This window comes from Eucyclogobius newberryi, unplaced genomic scaffold (assembly GCF_026437365.1).
Source record: "Eucyclogobius newberryi isolate DKJ021-1_F unplaced genomic scaffold, fEucNew1.0.hap1 SCAF_15, whole genome shotgun sequence".
NCBI lineage: Eukaryota > Metazoa > Chordata > Actinopteri > Gobiiformes > Gobiidae > Eucyclogobius > Eucyclogobius newberryi.
Genome location: NW_027315779.1, coordinates 20531550 through 20550287, shown reverse-complemented (window position 1 = coordinate 20550287; position 18738 = coordinate 20531550). Strand labels below are relative to the sequence as shown.

The following is an 18738-nucleotide window of genomic DNA, read 5'->3' as shown; positions in this document are numbered from 1 at the left end:
AGGAGGAGTTCGTTAAAGTGTGAAGCGTAAAAATGTGGTGATTTTAGAGATTTCGCTGTTTTCCCATTTCTGACATATATTTGCGGGTCCGCCACACAGAGACCGTAGCACTTAGAATCAAAATATGGGTAAGTTTTGATGCCCCGCTTGTGTAGATGATATTCTCCAAATATGAACTTGATCGGACAATCGCCCTAGGAGGAGTTTGTTAAAGTGTGAAGCGTAAAAATGTGGTGATTTGAGCGATTCTACGATTTTCCCATAAGGATAACATGGGATGTTTCTGTCAACGCTACGGTTACGCCGTACAAAATATGACTTTGGCTCTCATACTTGTATGATCAGGATGGCAAATTAGAATTTCGTTCAAAATATCATGTCATTTGGAAAAACTCTATTGTTTATAGGCCACTCTGAAGGCCAAATAGTCAGAATTCTGGGAAACGTTTGCGGCTCCGTCGCACAAAGACCGTAAAAGTTATCCTTAAAATTTGGATAACTTTAGATACACCACTTGTCTAGAGGACGTACACCGATTTTGAGGTTGGTGGGCAAAACGCACTAGGAGGACTTCGTTAAAGTGTAAAACATAAAAATGTGGTAATTTGAGAGATTTTGTGGTTTTCCCATAGGGATAACATGGGAGGTTTCTGTCATCGCTACGACTACGGCGTAAAAATTTAGGCATTTTTGTGATTGGCTTTTGTGATCGGGACGGCAAAATAGAATTTTGGGTAAAGTTTAGACAATTTTGGTAAAACTAATTTTTGACCTTCAATGTTAATTTAAAGGTCACTCTGTAGGGGGCGCTATCACTGCCATTTCAATTTTGTCAGCCTAAACTGGTCCAAACTAGAAAGTTTAACAACTGATTCAAATTTGGTCCTAATCGGACTGGTTTTGATCAAATGGGAGCAATTTTTAGACCTGCAATATTCCAAAATAAGTTGTCCAACTTTGCGGCTGCGCCGCACACAGACCGTAAAAGGTATCTCAAAAAATTGAATAACTTTAGATGCCCCACTTGTCCAGAGGACGTACGCCGATTTTGAAGTCGGTGGGCAAAACGCCCTAGGAGGAGTTCGTCAAAGTTTGACGTAAACAAAATGGCTAACTCAGCTTGTTTTCATTTTCAAAGGAAGATGGCGGCCATAGGGTAAGTTTGGGGGCGTGGCCACAATGATTTTTTTTGTTTATCCTCACGAGAGGAATGCGTGTCCCGAATTTCGTAGCTTTACGCCAAAGTTGACCTCGGGGCGTCTCCCATAGGCGCAATGTATTTTGACTTTTGTCGGTGGCGCTGTCGCGCCATTTTTTAACGAAAAAAAAAATGGCCCAGAAAAAATAAAATTTTTCGCCGATTCTGAATTTTGGGCAAAGTTTGGTGAGTTTTTGAGCATGTTCAGGGGGTCAAATTAGAGATCAAAGCGCTGAAGAAGAACAAGAAAAATAATAATAATAATAATATTTTTAGCAAAAACAATATAGCCGTTTTTACTATAACAACAAATGATACATCGTTTGAAAGCTCTAAGCCTTCCCGATGCCGCCATGGGGTGGAATCATCATTACGAGCGCTTACGCGCTCGTCACTCCCTATTCCGTCGGGATGCCCCGCCCACTCCCCATAGACTTCCATTGATTTGAGCAGATACAAGCATGGCCCATGCCTGCGGCATGGATTCTCGCATACGGGACGATGCCAGGAGGGTTTTTGGAGGAATGCAGCGCTTCGCGCTGCTGTTGTCAACAATTAGTGAATGGGCTACGCCCATTCACTAATTGTTGACTATTTCTGTCATAGCAGGAGTAAGTATGCATGATCCATGCCTTCGGCATGGGCTAGTTCACTGTACTTGCCAGGGGCGACGGGGTACCAAACATGCGGGCTGCGCCCGCATGTTTGGTCAGACAGTTGCAACGCTGCCTTCGGCAGCGTTGCGGGAGCAATAGGCCCTCCCCCTGCTGGGGCTCGGGCCTAATAATAAAAAATATAGCCGCAAGCGGCAATGATCGGCCCTCGCCACACCGCCGCCACGCCGCAAGAGGAGGGGGCGCTAACGCGCCCCAATTGTCCTTTCATTACGCCTACTGCTGAATCTGTGACGCTGTCACATCTTCTCCCCTTTGTTTTACCATCAAAAAGCTATTTTATTTTGAATTCTTGGCAAAATGTGCGGCTTTGCCGCACAGACACCGTAACTCTTTGAATGAAAATGTGGATAACTTTTGATGGTCCTGAAGATGAGTCTCACCAAATTTCAGGTTAATATGTCTAACGCCCTGGGAGGAGTTTGTGAAAGTCTAAAGTGTAAACATGTTCTGGCGATTTCCCCATTGGAATAACATGAAAGGTTTCGGTCATCGTTACGGCAACGCCATAACAATTATGACATGGGTCTCATTGACTTTTTTGATGCGGTTGCCAAAATTGAGTTGTGTGTCAAATTTCATATAATTTCGCAAAACTAAACATTTAACCTCCATATAAAATCTGTAGGGGGCGCTGTGGCGCCAAATGAATTTATTTCACTTCAAGTAGGTTTAGGGCAAAGAGTTTAACAACTGATTCTAATTTGACGCAATTCGGACTTTATCTGCGCAAACGGCAGAAATTTTAAATAAGGGAGATTTCTGAAATTCTAGCTACAGTTTGCGGCTTTGCCGCACAGAGACCGTGACAGGTATCAATGTAATTTGGATAACTTTTGATGTCCCACTCCTCAGTAAAATTTTCACCAAATTTCAGCTTTTTAGAGCCAACGCCCTGGGAGGAGTTCGTAAAAGTACGACGTTTGGAAAAACTCCGAAGTCATGTTTAGCCATTTTTGAACCAATATGGCCGACATTTGGTTGGGTGGACGGCGTTGCCGTAATAATATTTTTTACTTCTCTTGTCACCATCTACCTAGGCGCCAAATTTCATGATTCTACGATCAGATTTTTTTTGGGTCATTTCCCATCTCTCAATGCATTTTTGGTACATTTGGGGGCGCTGACGCGCCAGTTTTTTTTGTTTTAGAAAAGGGAAATAGCCAGAATGTAGAGAGGCACGATTTTTAGAGGTGTGAACATTTTTGTGACTTTTCGTCAATGTTCACTGGGTGAAAAATAGGGGGGTTGGTCCCGAGAAGAAGAAAGAATAATATTCCGATGCGAAAACAATGTTTCCCATTTTTCAAATATCATAAACTATACATTTTCGGAAAGCGCTCGCGCTTTCCTACCTCATGGTGTGGGTCCCTGGTCACTGACGGGTACTTTCGTTAATTTTGAGTGGGCTCCGCCCACTTTGTGTTTTTGGCCCTCTATACAGTAATAATGTTCAATTTTTGCATTACATGTTTATATGAACGGAACATGCAAGAGATGGGGAACGTATTCGTGAGCTACTTAGCGCAAATGAGTGCTTTATATGGGGATGACGACCGCTTCGCGGTCGTCATCTCAATGTAAAGTGCTCGTTTAGTGCGCACTTTTGCACGGGCTTCGCCCGTTTACAACGGTAATGTTCCATTTTCCTACTACTAATTAGTATGCACGGGGCGTGCATGAGTGGAGGAGTGCGTTAGTGAGTGTTTGGAAGTGGGCGAGCGCTTCGCGCTCGATTTCGTGCGCACTACGTGCGCACTTTCGCAGCCGTGCTTCGCACGGCCTTACGAGATTAATAGGCCTCTCGCCAGCTTGTGGCGCTCGGGCCTAATAATAATATTTTTAGCAAAAACAATATAGCCGTTTCCACTAAAACAACAAATTATACATCGTTTGAAAGCTCTAAGCCTTCCCGATGCCGCCATGGGGTGGAATCATCATTACGAGCGCTTACGCGCTCGTCACTCCCTATTCCGTCGGGATGCCCCGCCCACTCCCCATAGACTTCCATTGATTTGAGCAGATACAAGCATGGCCCATGCCTGCGGCATGGACTCTCGTGTACGGGACGATGCCAGGAGGGTTTTTGGAGGAATGCAGCGCTTCGCGCTGCTGTTGTCAACAATGAGTGAATTGGCTACGCCCATTCACTCATTGTTGACTTTTTCTGTCATAGCAGGAGTAAGTATGCATGATCCATGCCTTCGGCATGGGCTAGTTCACTGTACTTGCCAGGGGCGACGGGGTACCAAACATGCGGGCTGCAGCCTTCGGCAGCGTTGCGGGAACAATAGGCCCTCCGCCCTGCTGGGGCTCGGGCCTAAATATTCCGATGCGAAAACAATGTTTCCCATTTTTCAAATATCATAAACTATACATTTTCGGAAAGCGCTCGCGCTTTCCTACCTCATGGTGTGGGTCCCTGGTCACTGACGGGTACTTTCGTTAATTTTGAGTGGGCTCCGCCCACTTTGTGTTTTTGGCCCTCTATACAGTAATAATGTTCAATTTTTGCATTACATGCTTATATGCACGGAACATGCAAGAGATGGGGAACGTATTCGTGAGGTACTTAGCGCAAATGAGTGCTTTATATGGGGATGACGACCGCTTTGTGGTCGTCATCTCAATGTAAAATGCTCGTTTAGTGCACACTTTTGCACGGGCTTCGCCCGTTTACAACGGTAATGTTCCATTTTCCTACTACTAATTAGTATGCACGGGGCGTGCATGAGTGAAGGAGTGCGTTAGTGAGTGTTTGGAAGTGGGCGAGCGCTTCGCGCTCGATTTCGTGCGCACTATGTGCGCACTTTCGCAGCCGTGCTTCGCACGGCCTTACGAGATTAATAGGCCTCTCGCCAGCTTGTGGCGCTCGGGCCTAATAATATTTTTAGCAAAAACAATATAGCCGTTTCCACTATAACAACAAATTATACATTGTTTGAAAGCTCTAAGCCTTCCCCATGCCGCCATGGGGTGGAATCATCATTACGAGCGCTTACGCGCTCGTCACTCCCTATTCCGTCGGGATGCCCCGCCCACTCCCCATAGACTTCCATTGATTTGAGCAGATACAAGCATGGCCCATGCCTGCGGCATGGACTCTCGCGTACGGGACGATGCCAGGAGGGTTTTTGGAGGAATGCAGCGCTTTGCGCTGCTGTTGTCAACAATGAGTGAATGGGCTACGCCCATTCACTCATGGTTGACTATTTCTGTCATAGCAGGAGTAAGTATGCATGATCCATGCCTTCGGCATGGGCTAGTTCACTGTACTTGCCAGGGGCGACGGGGTACCAAACATGCGGGCGCAGCCCGCATGTTTGGTCAGACAGTTGCAACGCTGCCTTTGGCAGCGTTGCGGGAGCAATAGGCCCTCCGCCCTGCTGGGGCTCGGGCCTAATTAGCCATAAAGATGCAGAAACCGTTTGGAAGATTAAAGTTATTTTGCTCAATTAACTTTTTTTTGCAGCCTTTTAAAATGTGTTTCATTATAAATTCAATATTCAAATGTTATCTTCAAAACAACAATTGCGGTATTATCCTTTTTTAGAAATGTATCTCCCACCTCTACTCTCAAGCAAAAGGGATTTTGTGTCTTTGTAAGTTTGTTTGTTTTTGTTTAAAGCTAAAGAAAAAAAGAATAGCCTGCTAATCTTTTTTTTTCTATGTTGCGAACTTTTAATTACCTATGTTCATTTACCATGAAAATTGCAAGGTGATTACTCATTATTCACTCACAGCAGTGACCTATATTATTCTTAGAGGTTAAAAGTATATTTATATTAACATTTCCTTACTTGAATTTACTTTGGAGTGCATTTCCCACAGTAACTCTCTATGGAATTATGTCATGAAACTTGAAACTAGTCTTAGCAAACTAGAGAATTGGCTGTATACAAATGGTCAGGGGTGGGTACAGTGTACACAAGAGTACCGTTACAGCAAAATATTACTCAACAAGAGGCACAAATAATCACTCAAGTAAGAGTCAAAAAGTATTTGGAGAAACAAATAGCCTACTCAAGTACTGAATAACAGTTTGGACATAAAATGTCTGTAAATATGATTTAAAATTTTAGTTAATGTACTGGGACCAACCTAAACGAGTAAGAGTACTTACTTCACAAAATATTACTCAAAAATGGGTAAAAGTGTGGTTTCAGAAAAGTACTCTGAAAAGTACAATTTACTAATTTTAACTGAGTACTACCCAAATATGCAAATGGAACAGGGTTGTCCTTAATATGTGACCCATTAAAGAAAGATAAATTTACATTCTTTAATAATAGACCTAGTTTTTTTTAGTTTTTTTTATCTGAAAATAGTACACGGAAATGAGCTGCAACAGTTTCCTGATTAAACACTGAGACGTTGCCTACATGCAGTGCAAATCTACTCGCAGTTCAATGCTCGCAGTTCAAAATAATGTGTCACATGAGAAATAAAGGTTGATTCGCACCAAAGATCCACCTTCACAAACAAACTTGAAAAAAAAATAAAAAATAAAAAAAAACACTTGAAAGTTTTGAATGGCGCTGGTGGGCGTGCGGCGGCCGCGCGCTCAGGTGCACGCAGCCAATGAGCGCGCAGGAGGCGGCGCTGAACAGACGAGGGGCGGGGCTGCGCGCGGACACACGGCTCTCACCTTCGGATGGAGATGAACCAGCGGCTGTAGTCGACCAACCACCGCCACGCCGTGTGTGTGTGTCTGTGGCGCAGGGTATCTCCTTCAGCTCAGGGGGGGACAGGTGACACTACAGCGCGCCGCATCACGTCCACCGTCCCGGAATCGTCGCCCTTCGCTGGAATTACTGCCGCGTACCTTTCCGTCTCCCCTCCTCACCTTTATCACCGCCGCTTCCTGCAAAACACGCCGCTCCACCACATGCACTTCTTCCTCGACTTGAGCAAGTAAACTGCGCCGCCGCCGCCGCTGCTGCACCGTCACCACCAAGATGGAAAATGCGCACATTAAATCGGCGGCTGAAGTTTTGGACCACTTCGCTGTGAACGAGAACAACGGGCTGACTCTGGAGCAAGTCAAGATTAACCTAGAGAGATTTGGCGTGAACGGTGAGTACTTCTCCAGAGACAACTTCATTGCTGCGCTGCGTTTGTCTGGTGCGCTTTCTACGCAAGTCGTGAGCGGACAACTGAACTGTCCTGTCCCCTGCTGTGGCGCGGAGGCAGTGGAAATACCAGTGGCACTTCTATTGATGCTTCTGATGCCTATTAATTAAAAAAAAAAAATATATATAATAATAATACATCGCCACAGTTACAGGTAAATAGGACTTAATTATGCAGGTGCAGGACTGTCAACAGTGGATCTTGACCTGTTTACCTTTAGTACTTTAATAAACTGTCACTCGTTCAGCAGAGCTAAAATATCAAATCATGTATTTATCTTTTTGACTGTGTTTATCATAGATGCTTTCAGGTGCAGCGCCATTCATTTTATTACTAGACCATTTACTACTTTTATGGCCTCCATTATGATGAAGACCTAATTTGGTTCAATATTGGCTGTGCTTTCTGTTGCGTACAAGACCATTTCATGCAAACTACAGGTGAAATAGTCAAAAAAATCATGCACAGGGTAACTCTATGCTCTTTGCATGCGTGTGCTTGAACATGGGCATTCCTGGCTGTCACACAGATGTACAGCCACAGTAAAGGCAAAGATACTGAAACACTTGGCATTCCTGTACAACCTGTTTTCACCTTCAACAACTGTAAAGTGCACTATGTATACTTGCACTCTCACATTACCACAGTGCACATGCAAGGCTATGTAGGCCATGATTAGTGGTGTTTGTTTTGTACATGAGATAACAGAGTTGTTTTTTAATTCTCTTATGTACCGCCGAAGTGTGCATAGCGTTGATGGTGTGTTTTTGACTTGGAGCCTGACTTCGCCCACCTTTCCATGTACTAGCCTGTCATTTGCATGTGTGGCCAAGCTGTGTGCAGCATTGTGCCACTCAAACAGTAGCCCTTTTGTTGCAGCCCGTCGCTTTGCCCATAGGCCGGTGATGACTTCATGGAAAATGCGACGTCTTGCCGCAGATAACATCTTTTGGTTTCGAGCAGTGAACTTCCTGGCTGCAAGAGTGTGTGCAGATAGACAGTGAAAGATGGGGATCCCCGGTTTTCTTTTAGGGAGCCACTTGACTTGATTCTTTTAGGCTGGCTGAATATCACTTATTCGCTCTCCTCTATACCTCTGCAGACCTGAGTGCCTTGCAAGATTGTAAGGTGGTGTTTTGTTACAAGCATCCATAAGCGTTCAGATCATTTCTCTCTCTGCACAATTTAACATGAGGTAAAATGACTGTACACTTACAGTTGGTTGAATAATAGCTGCAAAATACAGCACTGAGGAAAAGGATGCTGTTGCATGCAGATAATATTTTGATTTCCTTTTAACAAAACATTCATAAAATGTTAATTTAATTCTAGTGTCAAGAGGTTCAGATGGGTGGTCTGCATCGCTGAGAAGGAAACAAATGGTCTTGGCAGGTTCAATTACATGAGATGAGGTTTGAGCATTTAATATTTGTCATTTCACTGGCAAATATCTATTGGGTCATTCAAATAATAGTTTAAATTGTGTTTTTCAACATATATTTTACCATTGTTTGCAGTTTGTTGACCTTTACCCATCTGGATTTCCCTAAACTGGTGATGAGTGCCACTGCGTTGCTGTATTTATCACATCTTTCATAATCATAGGGAACCCCAAATGAGCTGTGAACTCTGGTATTTTTCCATTCTTTTAGAATAATTAGCTTTCTTCTGAACAACAAAGCTCTCTCTACTGCTGAAAGGTGATGTCTGAGTGTTATTTGCACCTTCCTCCACTGGCAGTTCATTTTTGGCAAAGTTCTGCACACCAAAGGAATTGGGTGAATTAACTGTTAAAACAAGAACTTGGATTTACAAGACAGTTTATCATAGAAAGTGTGAAATAGTAGGTGAAATACAAGAAGCAGAACTTAGGTGAGCAGTGACTCTGTCCAGAGCCATAGATTACAAAGGATATTTATTCTTTGGAAAGTGATTATACCTCTACCTTTTTGGCATTTGTGAAGGTACTAAAAATAATCAAAGAACTGGCCTGTTGTCTGTCTTCTTCTAAATCATGCTTAATACTTATACATAACATTCATTATTACAATTATAAAAAGTTACAAATGTGTTTGCGGTTGTTCCAGTACTATCGTGTTGCCTACATACATAAAGGCAGTTATACTTAATTTGCATAAAGTGTTCTTTTTTTACTTCAACAATACGTAAAACGGATTAAACTACGAGCAGTTACAATATGCTCCCTGGAACCAGCGTGGTTTTCCTGTATATGTCATGCACATCTTCAGTTTTTATCTGGGCAGCCTATAATGGCTTTGCATATTACAGTCATTTCTAGTAAATTTACCTCATAATCCAATTTCCATCTTGTTTCTTCTTTTGCTGGGAATCTGAGGGCGGATGCCGTCTTTTGTCATTGTGCTGTGGGATATTATGATGCCATCATTGGAAAAGTATGCAAAATTAGTATTGTGCTACTACTATGTTTGTGCCACACATAACAGTTACAACCTCCCCTGGTAGGAACTGGCTCACAGCTCTGTAGCTCTTCCTGTTCTGCAACTTGACATAAAAGCAACATGGTGTATTTGAATTTCAAGACTGTTTCCTGCACCGCCTTCACTCTCCTCTCACTTATAGCTTCCACTATGGCTTCCACTTCACGCTCCATTCAGTTTCAACAATTCACTTAGAACGTGGAGTTAAGTTGTAGAGAAGTAATTTGTGTTGATCAACTTGGTTGATTGAGTCCCTGCCTTGTTCTAGTGGCTGTGTGTGTGCCGTGTGTGTGTGTGTGTGTGAGTGTGTGTGTGTGAGTGTGTGTGTGCCGTGTGTGTGAGTGTGTGCCGTGAGTGTGAGTGTGTCTGAGCGTGTGTGCTTGTCCTAGCAGCGTTCAGAGGAGCCTCTGTCTTGTTGGAGCATGTCACAGTCTTCTCTTTGCGCCCACCTTTACTTCTGTGGAACACCAGCATCACGTCATTACGGTTTAGATGAGATGTGGTCTGAGAGATTGCAACCTAACATGGACTTTTAAAAAACAAGACAAACTCAATAAATAAAGTAAAGGTGTTTTTCTTTGGGCACTCGGGTTTCCCACTTGAAATTACAACATGCACAAGAGGTCAAATCTTCCAGCTAAATAGTCCTGACCAGGCCTAGATAGTGATGTTATAAATGTAACGATTTATCTTTTCACCCGGAAGTTCCACATTTTTAATTTTTTTTTTAATTTAAAGAAAGATTGTTATCGTAGCTACTAGCTAAGCATTTGTGCTATAGATGCACGCTAACTAGCACACACCACCATATGATTTTTTTGAAATGCCTTTATACATCTTACTTTGCTGCCTGCGCCCAGGGCTAGATTAAGGCTCTTGGAAGTTTTAGGGGCCTCGAAATCTATTAGTGTATCCAGTATCCATGGTTATATAAGACGTTATTATCCAACCTGGACACATGTTTTGAATACAATTTAAATGCTCTAGGATCAACAGCAATTTTTCATCATTTTCCACTCACTAGTTTCTTCATATTACAATGTAGTCTTATTGTAGTTCTGAGTCTGACAAAGCTCAAATCATTCTAAAATGGCACAGGAAAGGTCAAGGTCAGATTGGTTCAGAATGTTTTAATACACAAGATATGTGCATTGTGATACATTTTAAAGCTTTGGAATTCCACTTTAGTACAATGTTCCCATCCCTGGAAATTAAACTTGCCCTGAGAAAGATACGCTAGACCTTTAACAAAGTTAATCGGATTTCTCTATCTAATTTTACCAGAAGCAATCAACCATATCTTGACTGGATATGACTCACACAAAGATAAAACGTTTCAGGCACACCATCAGTTTGGAGAGATTTCATATCTTGGAACAGTTAATCAAATAAAGTTGTAAAAATAAGTCTTGCTTTAAGCAGCTTCTCATCTCTTCCATCTTCAGCACTCTTTTGCAAAAATAATCAATGGCAATTGCTGTATATTTTAAAACAAAACATTAGTCGTGAAGCATGTTTCTTGTTCCAATATCCCGATGAGAAAGCTTCTTTTGTTTAATTGCGCCGATGTCTATATATGACATCATCTGAGAGGGGAAGCCCTCCTCTGATGCTTATGCTAATGAAGCAAGTGTTGCCCTGTGCTCTGATGCCCTCTGTGCTCACATAATGGCTCAGACGGGAGTTAATGCATTCAGACCTTTTCCGGTGGGGAATACATTAGTGAAGAAATACAGTTATTATGAGGGGTTGGCATTACAGTCTTTCAAGTTTGCATTACAATCCTTTCTTAGACTTGGAGTCACACAAAGGTGAGAGATACTTGGAATTTGGCTGCCAGCTGTTGGTTGAGATGTATGTCTCTGCTTCCCATTCTACTGCTGATGGCATAAGCAGCACTCTTTGTTACTTTTAATAGACATTTAATAGCATTTTCGTTCAGGAGACAAGTTTCCAGAGCAAGTGCTGAAAATGTTCCCAAGGTAATATTTTACACAAATGGCCTTGCATTTTCTCTAAGAACACTCAGTGAATATTTTCTGATTAGGAAGACAAGCCTTCTAAAGCTGTACATCTCAGCAGTTTATTTTCAACTGCACAGACATGGGCCCAGTTTCCTGTTCCTGACTATCTGGATGCTGTGCCTGCTCTTGCTGGCTGAGACCAGGAAGTGTCTCCCTTCTGCCTAGCACCACTGCTGTGCGCTGCTGAGCATAAACAAGGCCTTTTATTCATTTTATGTCCTATGGAGCAGGAGGTGGTGTGGGGACACAGTGGGAGAGCTGAAGTCAGTACTCAGGAATGTGGCTGGGCAAGCCTGCTGCTGACACAAGCCAGATGACTGTGAGGGAATCCTTGGTAGGGGGAAGCCGGGGAAACCCACTCTGCTCTGCAGCCCTCTGGTTCTCTGTTCCCTGGTCTTGTCCACTCAGAGCCTGTGTTTGTCTGGAGCACTTGAGTTACTGCCAGACTGTCTGCCATAAAAACATTATACAACCGGGAGAGGCACAGTAATGGGGAAATAGGCTTTTGTCAGGCTGGTGGAGCGTTGAAACGGCAAAACTCACTCTGGAGTTTGCCACACTTCTGTGCTAAGGAGTGCAGCCAAACGTCCCCTTTGTCTCTGACCGTGTGCAATGGGGTGGCTGACGACAGCTGATTGAATCAGTGCTCACTATGAGTCATCAGATATTAATATCAGGGAAGACATGTACCGGTACTGTGTTGACAGAGGTTTGACTTTTAGGCATATTGGGATAGCAATCAAATTTGGAAGGATTTCCTCTCTGTATCAAATATGGTAAATGGTCTTTGTCATTGTCTTTGCAATAATTTTAAGTAAGACTTGGAGTCACACAAAGGTGAGAGATACTTGGCATTTGGCTGCCAGCTGTTGGTTGAGATGTATGTCTCTGCTTCCCATTCTACTGCTGATGGCATAAGCAGCACTCTTTGTTACTTTTAATAGACATTTAATAGCATTTTCATTCAGGAGACAAGTTTTCAGAGCAAGTGCTGAAAATGTTCCCAAGGTAATATTTTACACAAATGGCTTTGCACTTTCAAAACATACATACATACATAGGTGTATGTTTTGCTTTTGGAAGGAGACTGGCCCGGTCTCGGTCCAGCCTCGGTCCAGCCTCGGTCCAGCCTCGGTCCAGCCTCGGTCCAGCCTCTGTCCAGCCTCTGTCCAGCCTCTGTCCAGCCTCTGTCCAGCCTCTCTCCAGCCTCTCTCCAGCCTCTTAGGGTCATGCTCCTTGTGGAGTGGCTCGGCTTTAAACATACTCAGGGATTCCAGGGCTCCGAGAGAAGCAGTGATGTCATTGCGTCCCAGTGGTGCCTCCTCCACTTGATTTCCCCTGTCATTCTTCCTGTGCTCTGTGGGGTGATTTCATGAGAGTTATGATTGCTCCTGAGCTGTTTTGCAGAAATAGACCTCTTCTGCACTGGTGCATTGGACTTGACACATACTGCCATAACTCCTGTGGCTCATTGTAGTGACATCCGTCAAATTAACTTACATTAATGCTCTTTTTACTCTCACTGTTGTAGTCATTCACATTTACAGTGTTGACAGTTTTCTTTTTCATAAAATGAAAGTGGACTAGGCTCGTTTTTGGTTTGCATTGGAAACATAATAGTCAGGTGCAATTATGTCAATCCAACAAAACATACCTTTGGATGTATTAATTGAGGTTTTTGCATCAGACCAATGTGAAATGTGTGTAAAATGAATCACTAAAGTGCACAATTCATCTTATACCCTTATTTGAAAGATTAAGTTTTAATTACATTTTTATTCAGCTGTTTCTTTTTACTATAAACTTTATACTTTATTCAAATGTTGCATACCTTCAAAACAACATTCACTATATTATCTAAATATCAATATGTTGTCCACCTCTTGACAAAATAAGAAAGCGAATAACATCAACCTTTTATGAAGTAATATTCTTTATGTTGATCATAGTCTGTCTCATAATGTGATAATAAGTGATGCAGTATTCAAAGGCCTACATATAGCTTTTGTCATACTTGTGTCGGTTGAGATTAAATTCCAACCTACATTAGGATATTGCCATAGGATATGGCAATATCCTATAACAGTTTGATAGTATTAAATGGCATTTTTTCATGACACAAGAAAGACATTTTTAATTGCATGATGAAATAATGCGTAATTGATCAACTCGCTGTATGACATCTGTTGAAAAATATGTGTTTATTATTGTCTTATTTGTGTTCTTGCAGTTATTGCAATATCCTATAACAGTTTGATAACAGTATTAAACCAACTAATTAAGCTAAATAAACAGCTGATTCATCTGATCTCTTAACAGTGTGTGTACAAGCGTCACAATTCAAATATATTAACTGCTCTTTCTTTATCTCCTCCATGGCCCGCCCCCTGATTCTTTTACAATGGACATGCTCGAACCTCCAGAGCTGCCAGCTGAAGAAGGTAAATATTGATTTTTCCAGTGTGTCTCCTCCCTTCCTTAAATTACAAACTTCAAAGGATCATTTTGCCTGTGTAATCTGGGGAGTAAACTTTGGGAGTGGACACTGTTTTTTAGTGATATATATATATATATATATATATATATATATATATATATATATATATATATATATATATATATATATATATATATATATATATATATATATATATATATAAATAAAGATGTATAAGCATGTGAACATGCTCCATACAATGGGCTGACTGTTGTCTGTGCATATTACAGGAAAATCCCTTTGGGAGTTGGTGGTGGAGCAGTTTGAAGATCTCCTGGTCAGAATACTGCTGCTGGCTGCATGTGTCTCTTTTGTAAGTACTGCACACACAAAAAATGACCAACGCAAATAGTGAGCTTTCAATTCCCACTGACTATAAATAATCACATGATTGCATTACTTTTCACATTTACAACCACTTTAAGATTACAATTAAATTAATAAAGGTGATTTTTGCTGAAGACGATGCCAACACTTTTAAAATGTTTTTAAATATTATATAATATAAAAGTTCTAAATGTTTATAAATGTATACGTTTATACACTTTTAGAAAGCTGAGTTTACTATGTATTGTGTTGAATAATCCAAATGTAAATCTATATTGACATAAAGAGCAGTTGCTTTGAAGAAATGTAGTTATTTCTTTAGATAATTATTCCATCATTCCAACAGCCACATATTCACTCATAGTTCTCAAATGTTCCCCAGAGACGTGCAGCCCAAATTGGGCAGGAAATTGTCACTTAGAGCTCTATCCAATCTAGTTAACGGTGCCTTTTTCATGTGGAAACCACCAGGCTGTATTAAAGGTTTTTCCTTACTGCTGATGGAAAGGATTGGTAACACTACTTCTGCTTAACTCGAATCGTAACCATCAGTCAAATGTCTTTCTTCTACTGTGTCTTATTGGTTTGTTGAACCGTTGGAGTAGCGAAAGTTGGAGCAGGGTGGAGTAGGGGAATCTTGACTGACATAATGACTTTGTTCCATCCTTAGTGTCCCTGGATAGAACTGGCGTTGCTATTTTTGAAAGTAGGAAAACTGCTCTAAATATGTATATGACATAATATATCTTCCTATGTTTCCAAATGGAGAGCAGTTGTGGTTTGGAGTAAAAGCAGACTTTCCCTGGTGTAAATGAGGCTTTCCCTGAGTGTTTACAGTGGCACTGGACCCAGCTTGCATTTTTACAGTTTAATGTCACTGCCAACAGTCATGTAGTAAAGAAAAAGACAATGAACATGCATAGTTATTTATATGGCATTGGCCTAATTTTATTTGTCTAGGTTATTGGTACCTAGAGTATCTGTAAAAAAAACGGCAAACTCAGTGGGTTATATCCTGAACTACATGAAAAAATGTACTTAGAAAGAGAGCCTAGATATTGTTTTGATACAGTTGGTCAATAAAATGTTAAAAAATACATTTTACATGAATAAATTGGGCTGGATTAATGGTCAGTTCTCCCCAGAGTACAGTTTTGTCAAAGTAAAATATAGTATAATATAGACATTTGAAATAGAAACGAGTGTATAACATGCCCATCAGACTGAATAAAAACTTTCAAATAAGGGTATAAGGAAGGTGATATTTTGTGATTATTTTGTACAAACATGTCACATTTTGAACCTCAACTACTGCGTTTAAAGATATGTTTTAACACATAACATAATATCACCTGAATATCATTATCGGATGTTGACATAATAATGTCAATATCGCACACCCCTCGACTCTAATGCTATTACGGTAATATATTCCCTATTGCTTTGTGAAGTCTTTTGAATTTGATCCTTTGGTTTGGATTAGTTTGGTCCTGTTCTCATCCTTGTTTTGTCCTGATCTAGTCCAGGTTTGTTTTTCGTGTTTTGTCCTAGTTTGCTCCAGTTTTTGTGTGTTGAATGTGCAAGTCTGGATGCACCCCAAGTTGTGTATTAGTCCTTTGGAGTTCTCAGAATTACTAATAAAATGTTCTATGTGACTTGGAATGAAAATAATCAGTCATAAAAATAATGTGATTTTTCTATACATTACGGTTAAATATCCTTATTGTACATTGATTCTGGGGACCCTCTAAGCTGCTGCCTCGGCTGTTGAAGCAGGATATTCAAAGCCCAGTGTGATTGCATGCTGATTGTCTCTTGTGTCACCTCTTGGGGGAAAGCCATTGTTGCCGTCCTCCCTCTCCTCAGTCAGAAGGGAGATTTACCTCCACAAATGATGGGAATGATGAGCTATCGACCTGCTCAGTGTGGCGTGACGTACTGGGCAGCTCAATAGTCTGCTCCGAAATCACCCTAGCATCATTTGATCATAGACTGCTCTCTTACCATCACATTTCTCTCTCTCAAGAATATTTTTTCATTGCAGTGAGATAGTTCTCTGCTCTACACAATAAAATAATAACATCCGCAGTTTTTTTGTTGATAAGTTGGGATATATGGCTTTTACTTGATATTTGGTTTTGTCCATTCACTGACATGACACTGCCAAGAGGGACTTTATATAACTGGAAATTTAAGCTGTGATCATAAAGGATTGTAGCCAATTCCATCCATTCTCCCTCAGTCACGCTCGCAAATGCACTCTCACCATACAAACTGGAATCAAGGGTGGTGTAGTCTGTATGTACTGTGGCAGTATGTACTCCTCTGAGCAGGATTCAAACTGGCTCATCCCTGTTTGCGTTTTCTCAAGGTTGTATGGCCTTTACCACTTGTGACGAGCTTTAATGAAAAATAAAGCCCTAAAGTTTCCTTAAATAATGTGTCACACAACCACAATATTCACCTTATTCTAGAGGCCTGTCTGGGAGCCGGTTCCGGTTGTATTAGTTACATAAGGCTGTCGACCTCGAGAGAAAATAAGTCCTACACAGACTAAAAAGCTGTTTTCGGGCCGCCCAAGGAATCGGTGCATTGTTGACTTTTTGGTCACATGAACATTTGATATTTTTTATACAAATTAATCTACTTTAAACCATGATTAGCAGTGAGACTTTTCCCTCATTCTCCATTTAAACCAATTGAGTTTCCGCCGGACCGGATGTGAGATTAAAACGGCAGCGCTGATCACGTGGAAAAAGAGGGAAAAGTGGGTCGGGCAGGATAAGGTCAATATTCTAAACAATTTGGTAAAAAATCTGAAATGAACAGGAAACTAAAACACTTTGAGGCAAGAAAGAGGAGCTGAAATTTCAACAATACTTGTCATGTGAATTAACACTGGTTTTGACTGCGATCACGGCTCAAATGACCAAACTTTAAACCTATCCAATGTTTGACAGAAGTAATGTGTATTGAATGATCTGGTCTATTTGTTTATGAGAGCCATGTGAACGGATTAATTTCCTCAACCATTATATTTCCTGTGAGAAAGTTCTATCATCTGTTTCAAAGGGGCCCACATGCACATTGGAGCCAATTCCATCTAGCTTTACATCATGTGTATGAATCATGTGTGATGACAGACCTTTGTTTAAAGCTGTTATTTCACAGATAAAGTATTCACCATTAATTATATTTGGAAATAAAAGATAAAATTTATGTCTATACGTGACTGAAGTACCATTGGCAATATTACTTACCGGTAACTGTTATGCTGGTTTGCACCCTTTCTGTTTTCGCCTTACACATTGGAGTGCCAGTTTTAATGTGTTTGCTCATTTCTCATGTAGGTGTTGGCTCTGTTTGAGGAAGGAGAGGAGACAACCACCGCTTTTGTCGAGCCCGTCGTAATTCTCCTTATACTCATTGCCAATGCGGTTATCGGGGTCTGGCAGGTGAGATCCCCTCCTCCTGTTGTGCTGACGTGTTAATACTTACACACAAAGTATTGTTGCTCACCAATTCATTCATGTATAATAAAGTTGAACATTTAAGTGGGAAATACAGTGTTATGTAAATACTTTTTTTAAGCCTTTAACCATGTGATAACAGTGATCCCTCATAATAGGCTTACTTCAGGTTGTATTTCAATTTATTCCTGTATTTTGGAGTAGTTCTGTATTGTCCTGCTTCCAAGGCTTGAGTGCTCAGAAAATGTCTGTTTTCTTCTATGACTTACCAGTAGTTGTGACCACCAAAAACAAAAAAAGCCCACTTTGCATCTTGATTTTTTTTTTCCCACCAACAAAAAATGCCTTTTCAAATAAGTTCCCCCATGCACACAAATTAAAGATTGGCCTGATTCCCCTACGATTCCCTCATTCCATACCAGAACCAGTGACACCAACCTTCTAAATGTGTTATTTTAAAGGCACAAGTTTACCCCTATTCCTAATAACTGTATCCTCAGTCTGTCTATTCTAGTCAAAAATGTAAACAAAATAAGGAACATGTGAAAAAGAGAGGGATTTAGATTTAATATAGAATATATAATTTAATATTATCTCCAAATAAACAGAAATATACTTCGTCCACGTTCACAGGTCTAGAAAGCAGACAAACTGGCACCTAACAAAGGAGGGGCTTAAATACTAAGGGAGGGTGGAGACAATTGAACACAGGTGAAATCATCAGAGAAGGTCAGGTGATCAAATAGGCGGGAAACCAGACAAAGGAAGAGACCAAAAAACAAGGCGGCGAGTATCAAAATAAAACAGGAAAAAAACAGTTACTAAACAGGTTGATTTACAGAGCTGGATGTGATACCTGCTTTAGACAATATCAGAGCAAACAATAATGTTGAAGCGACTTAGGATAATCCTTGTAAACCCTTTTCTAAATGTACAATATTGTTTAAAAAAACACG

The 18738-nt window shown here is 41.0% G+C and overlaps 1 protein-coding gene across 1 annotated transcript in view; it reads left to right on the top strand.

Annotated features, from left to right (window-relative positions):
• Nucleotides 1–6521: 6521 nt before the first annotated feature.
• The window catches only part of atp2a3 (ATPase sarcoplasmic/endoplasmic reticulum Ca2+ transporting 3), a 36300-nt gene continuing 24083 nt past the window's right edge, over nt 6522–18738 (top strand). The window contains exons 1-4 of the mRNA XM_072446672.1: nt 6522–6948; nt 13912–13929; nt 14216–14298; nt 17663–17767. Of these exons, the coding sequence (XP_072302773.1) occupies nt 6831–6948; nt 13912–13929; nt 14216–14298; nt 17663–17767 (324 nt within the window). The 5' untranslated portion in view covers nt 6522–6830. The remainder of the gene's footprint in view (nt 6949–13911; nt 13930–14215; nt 14299–17662; nt 17768–18738) is intronic.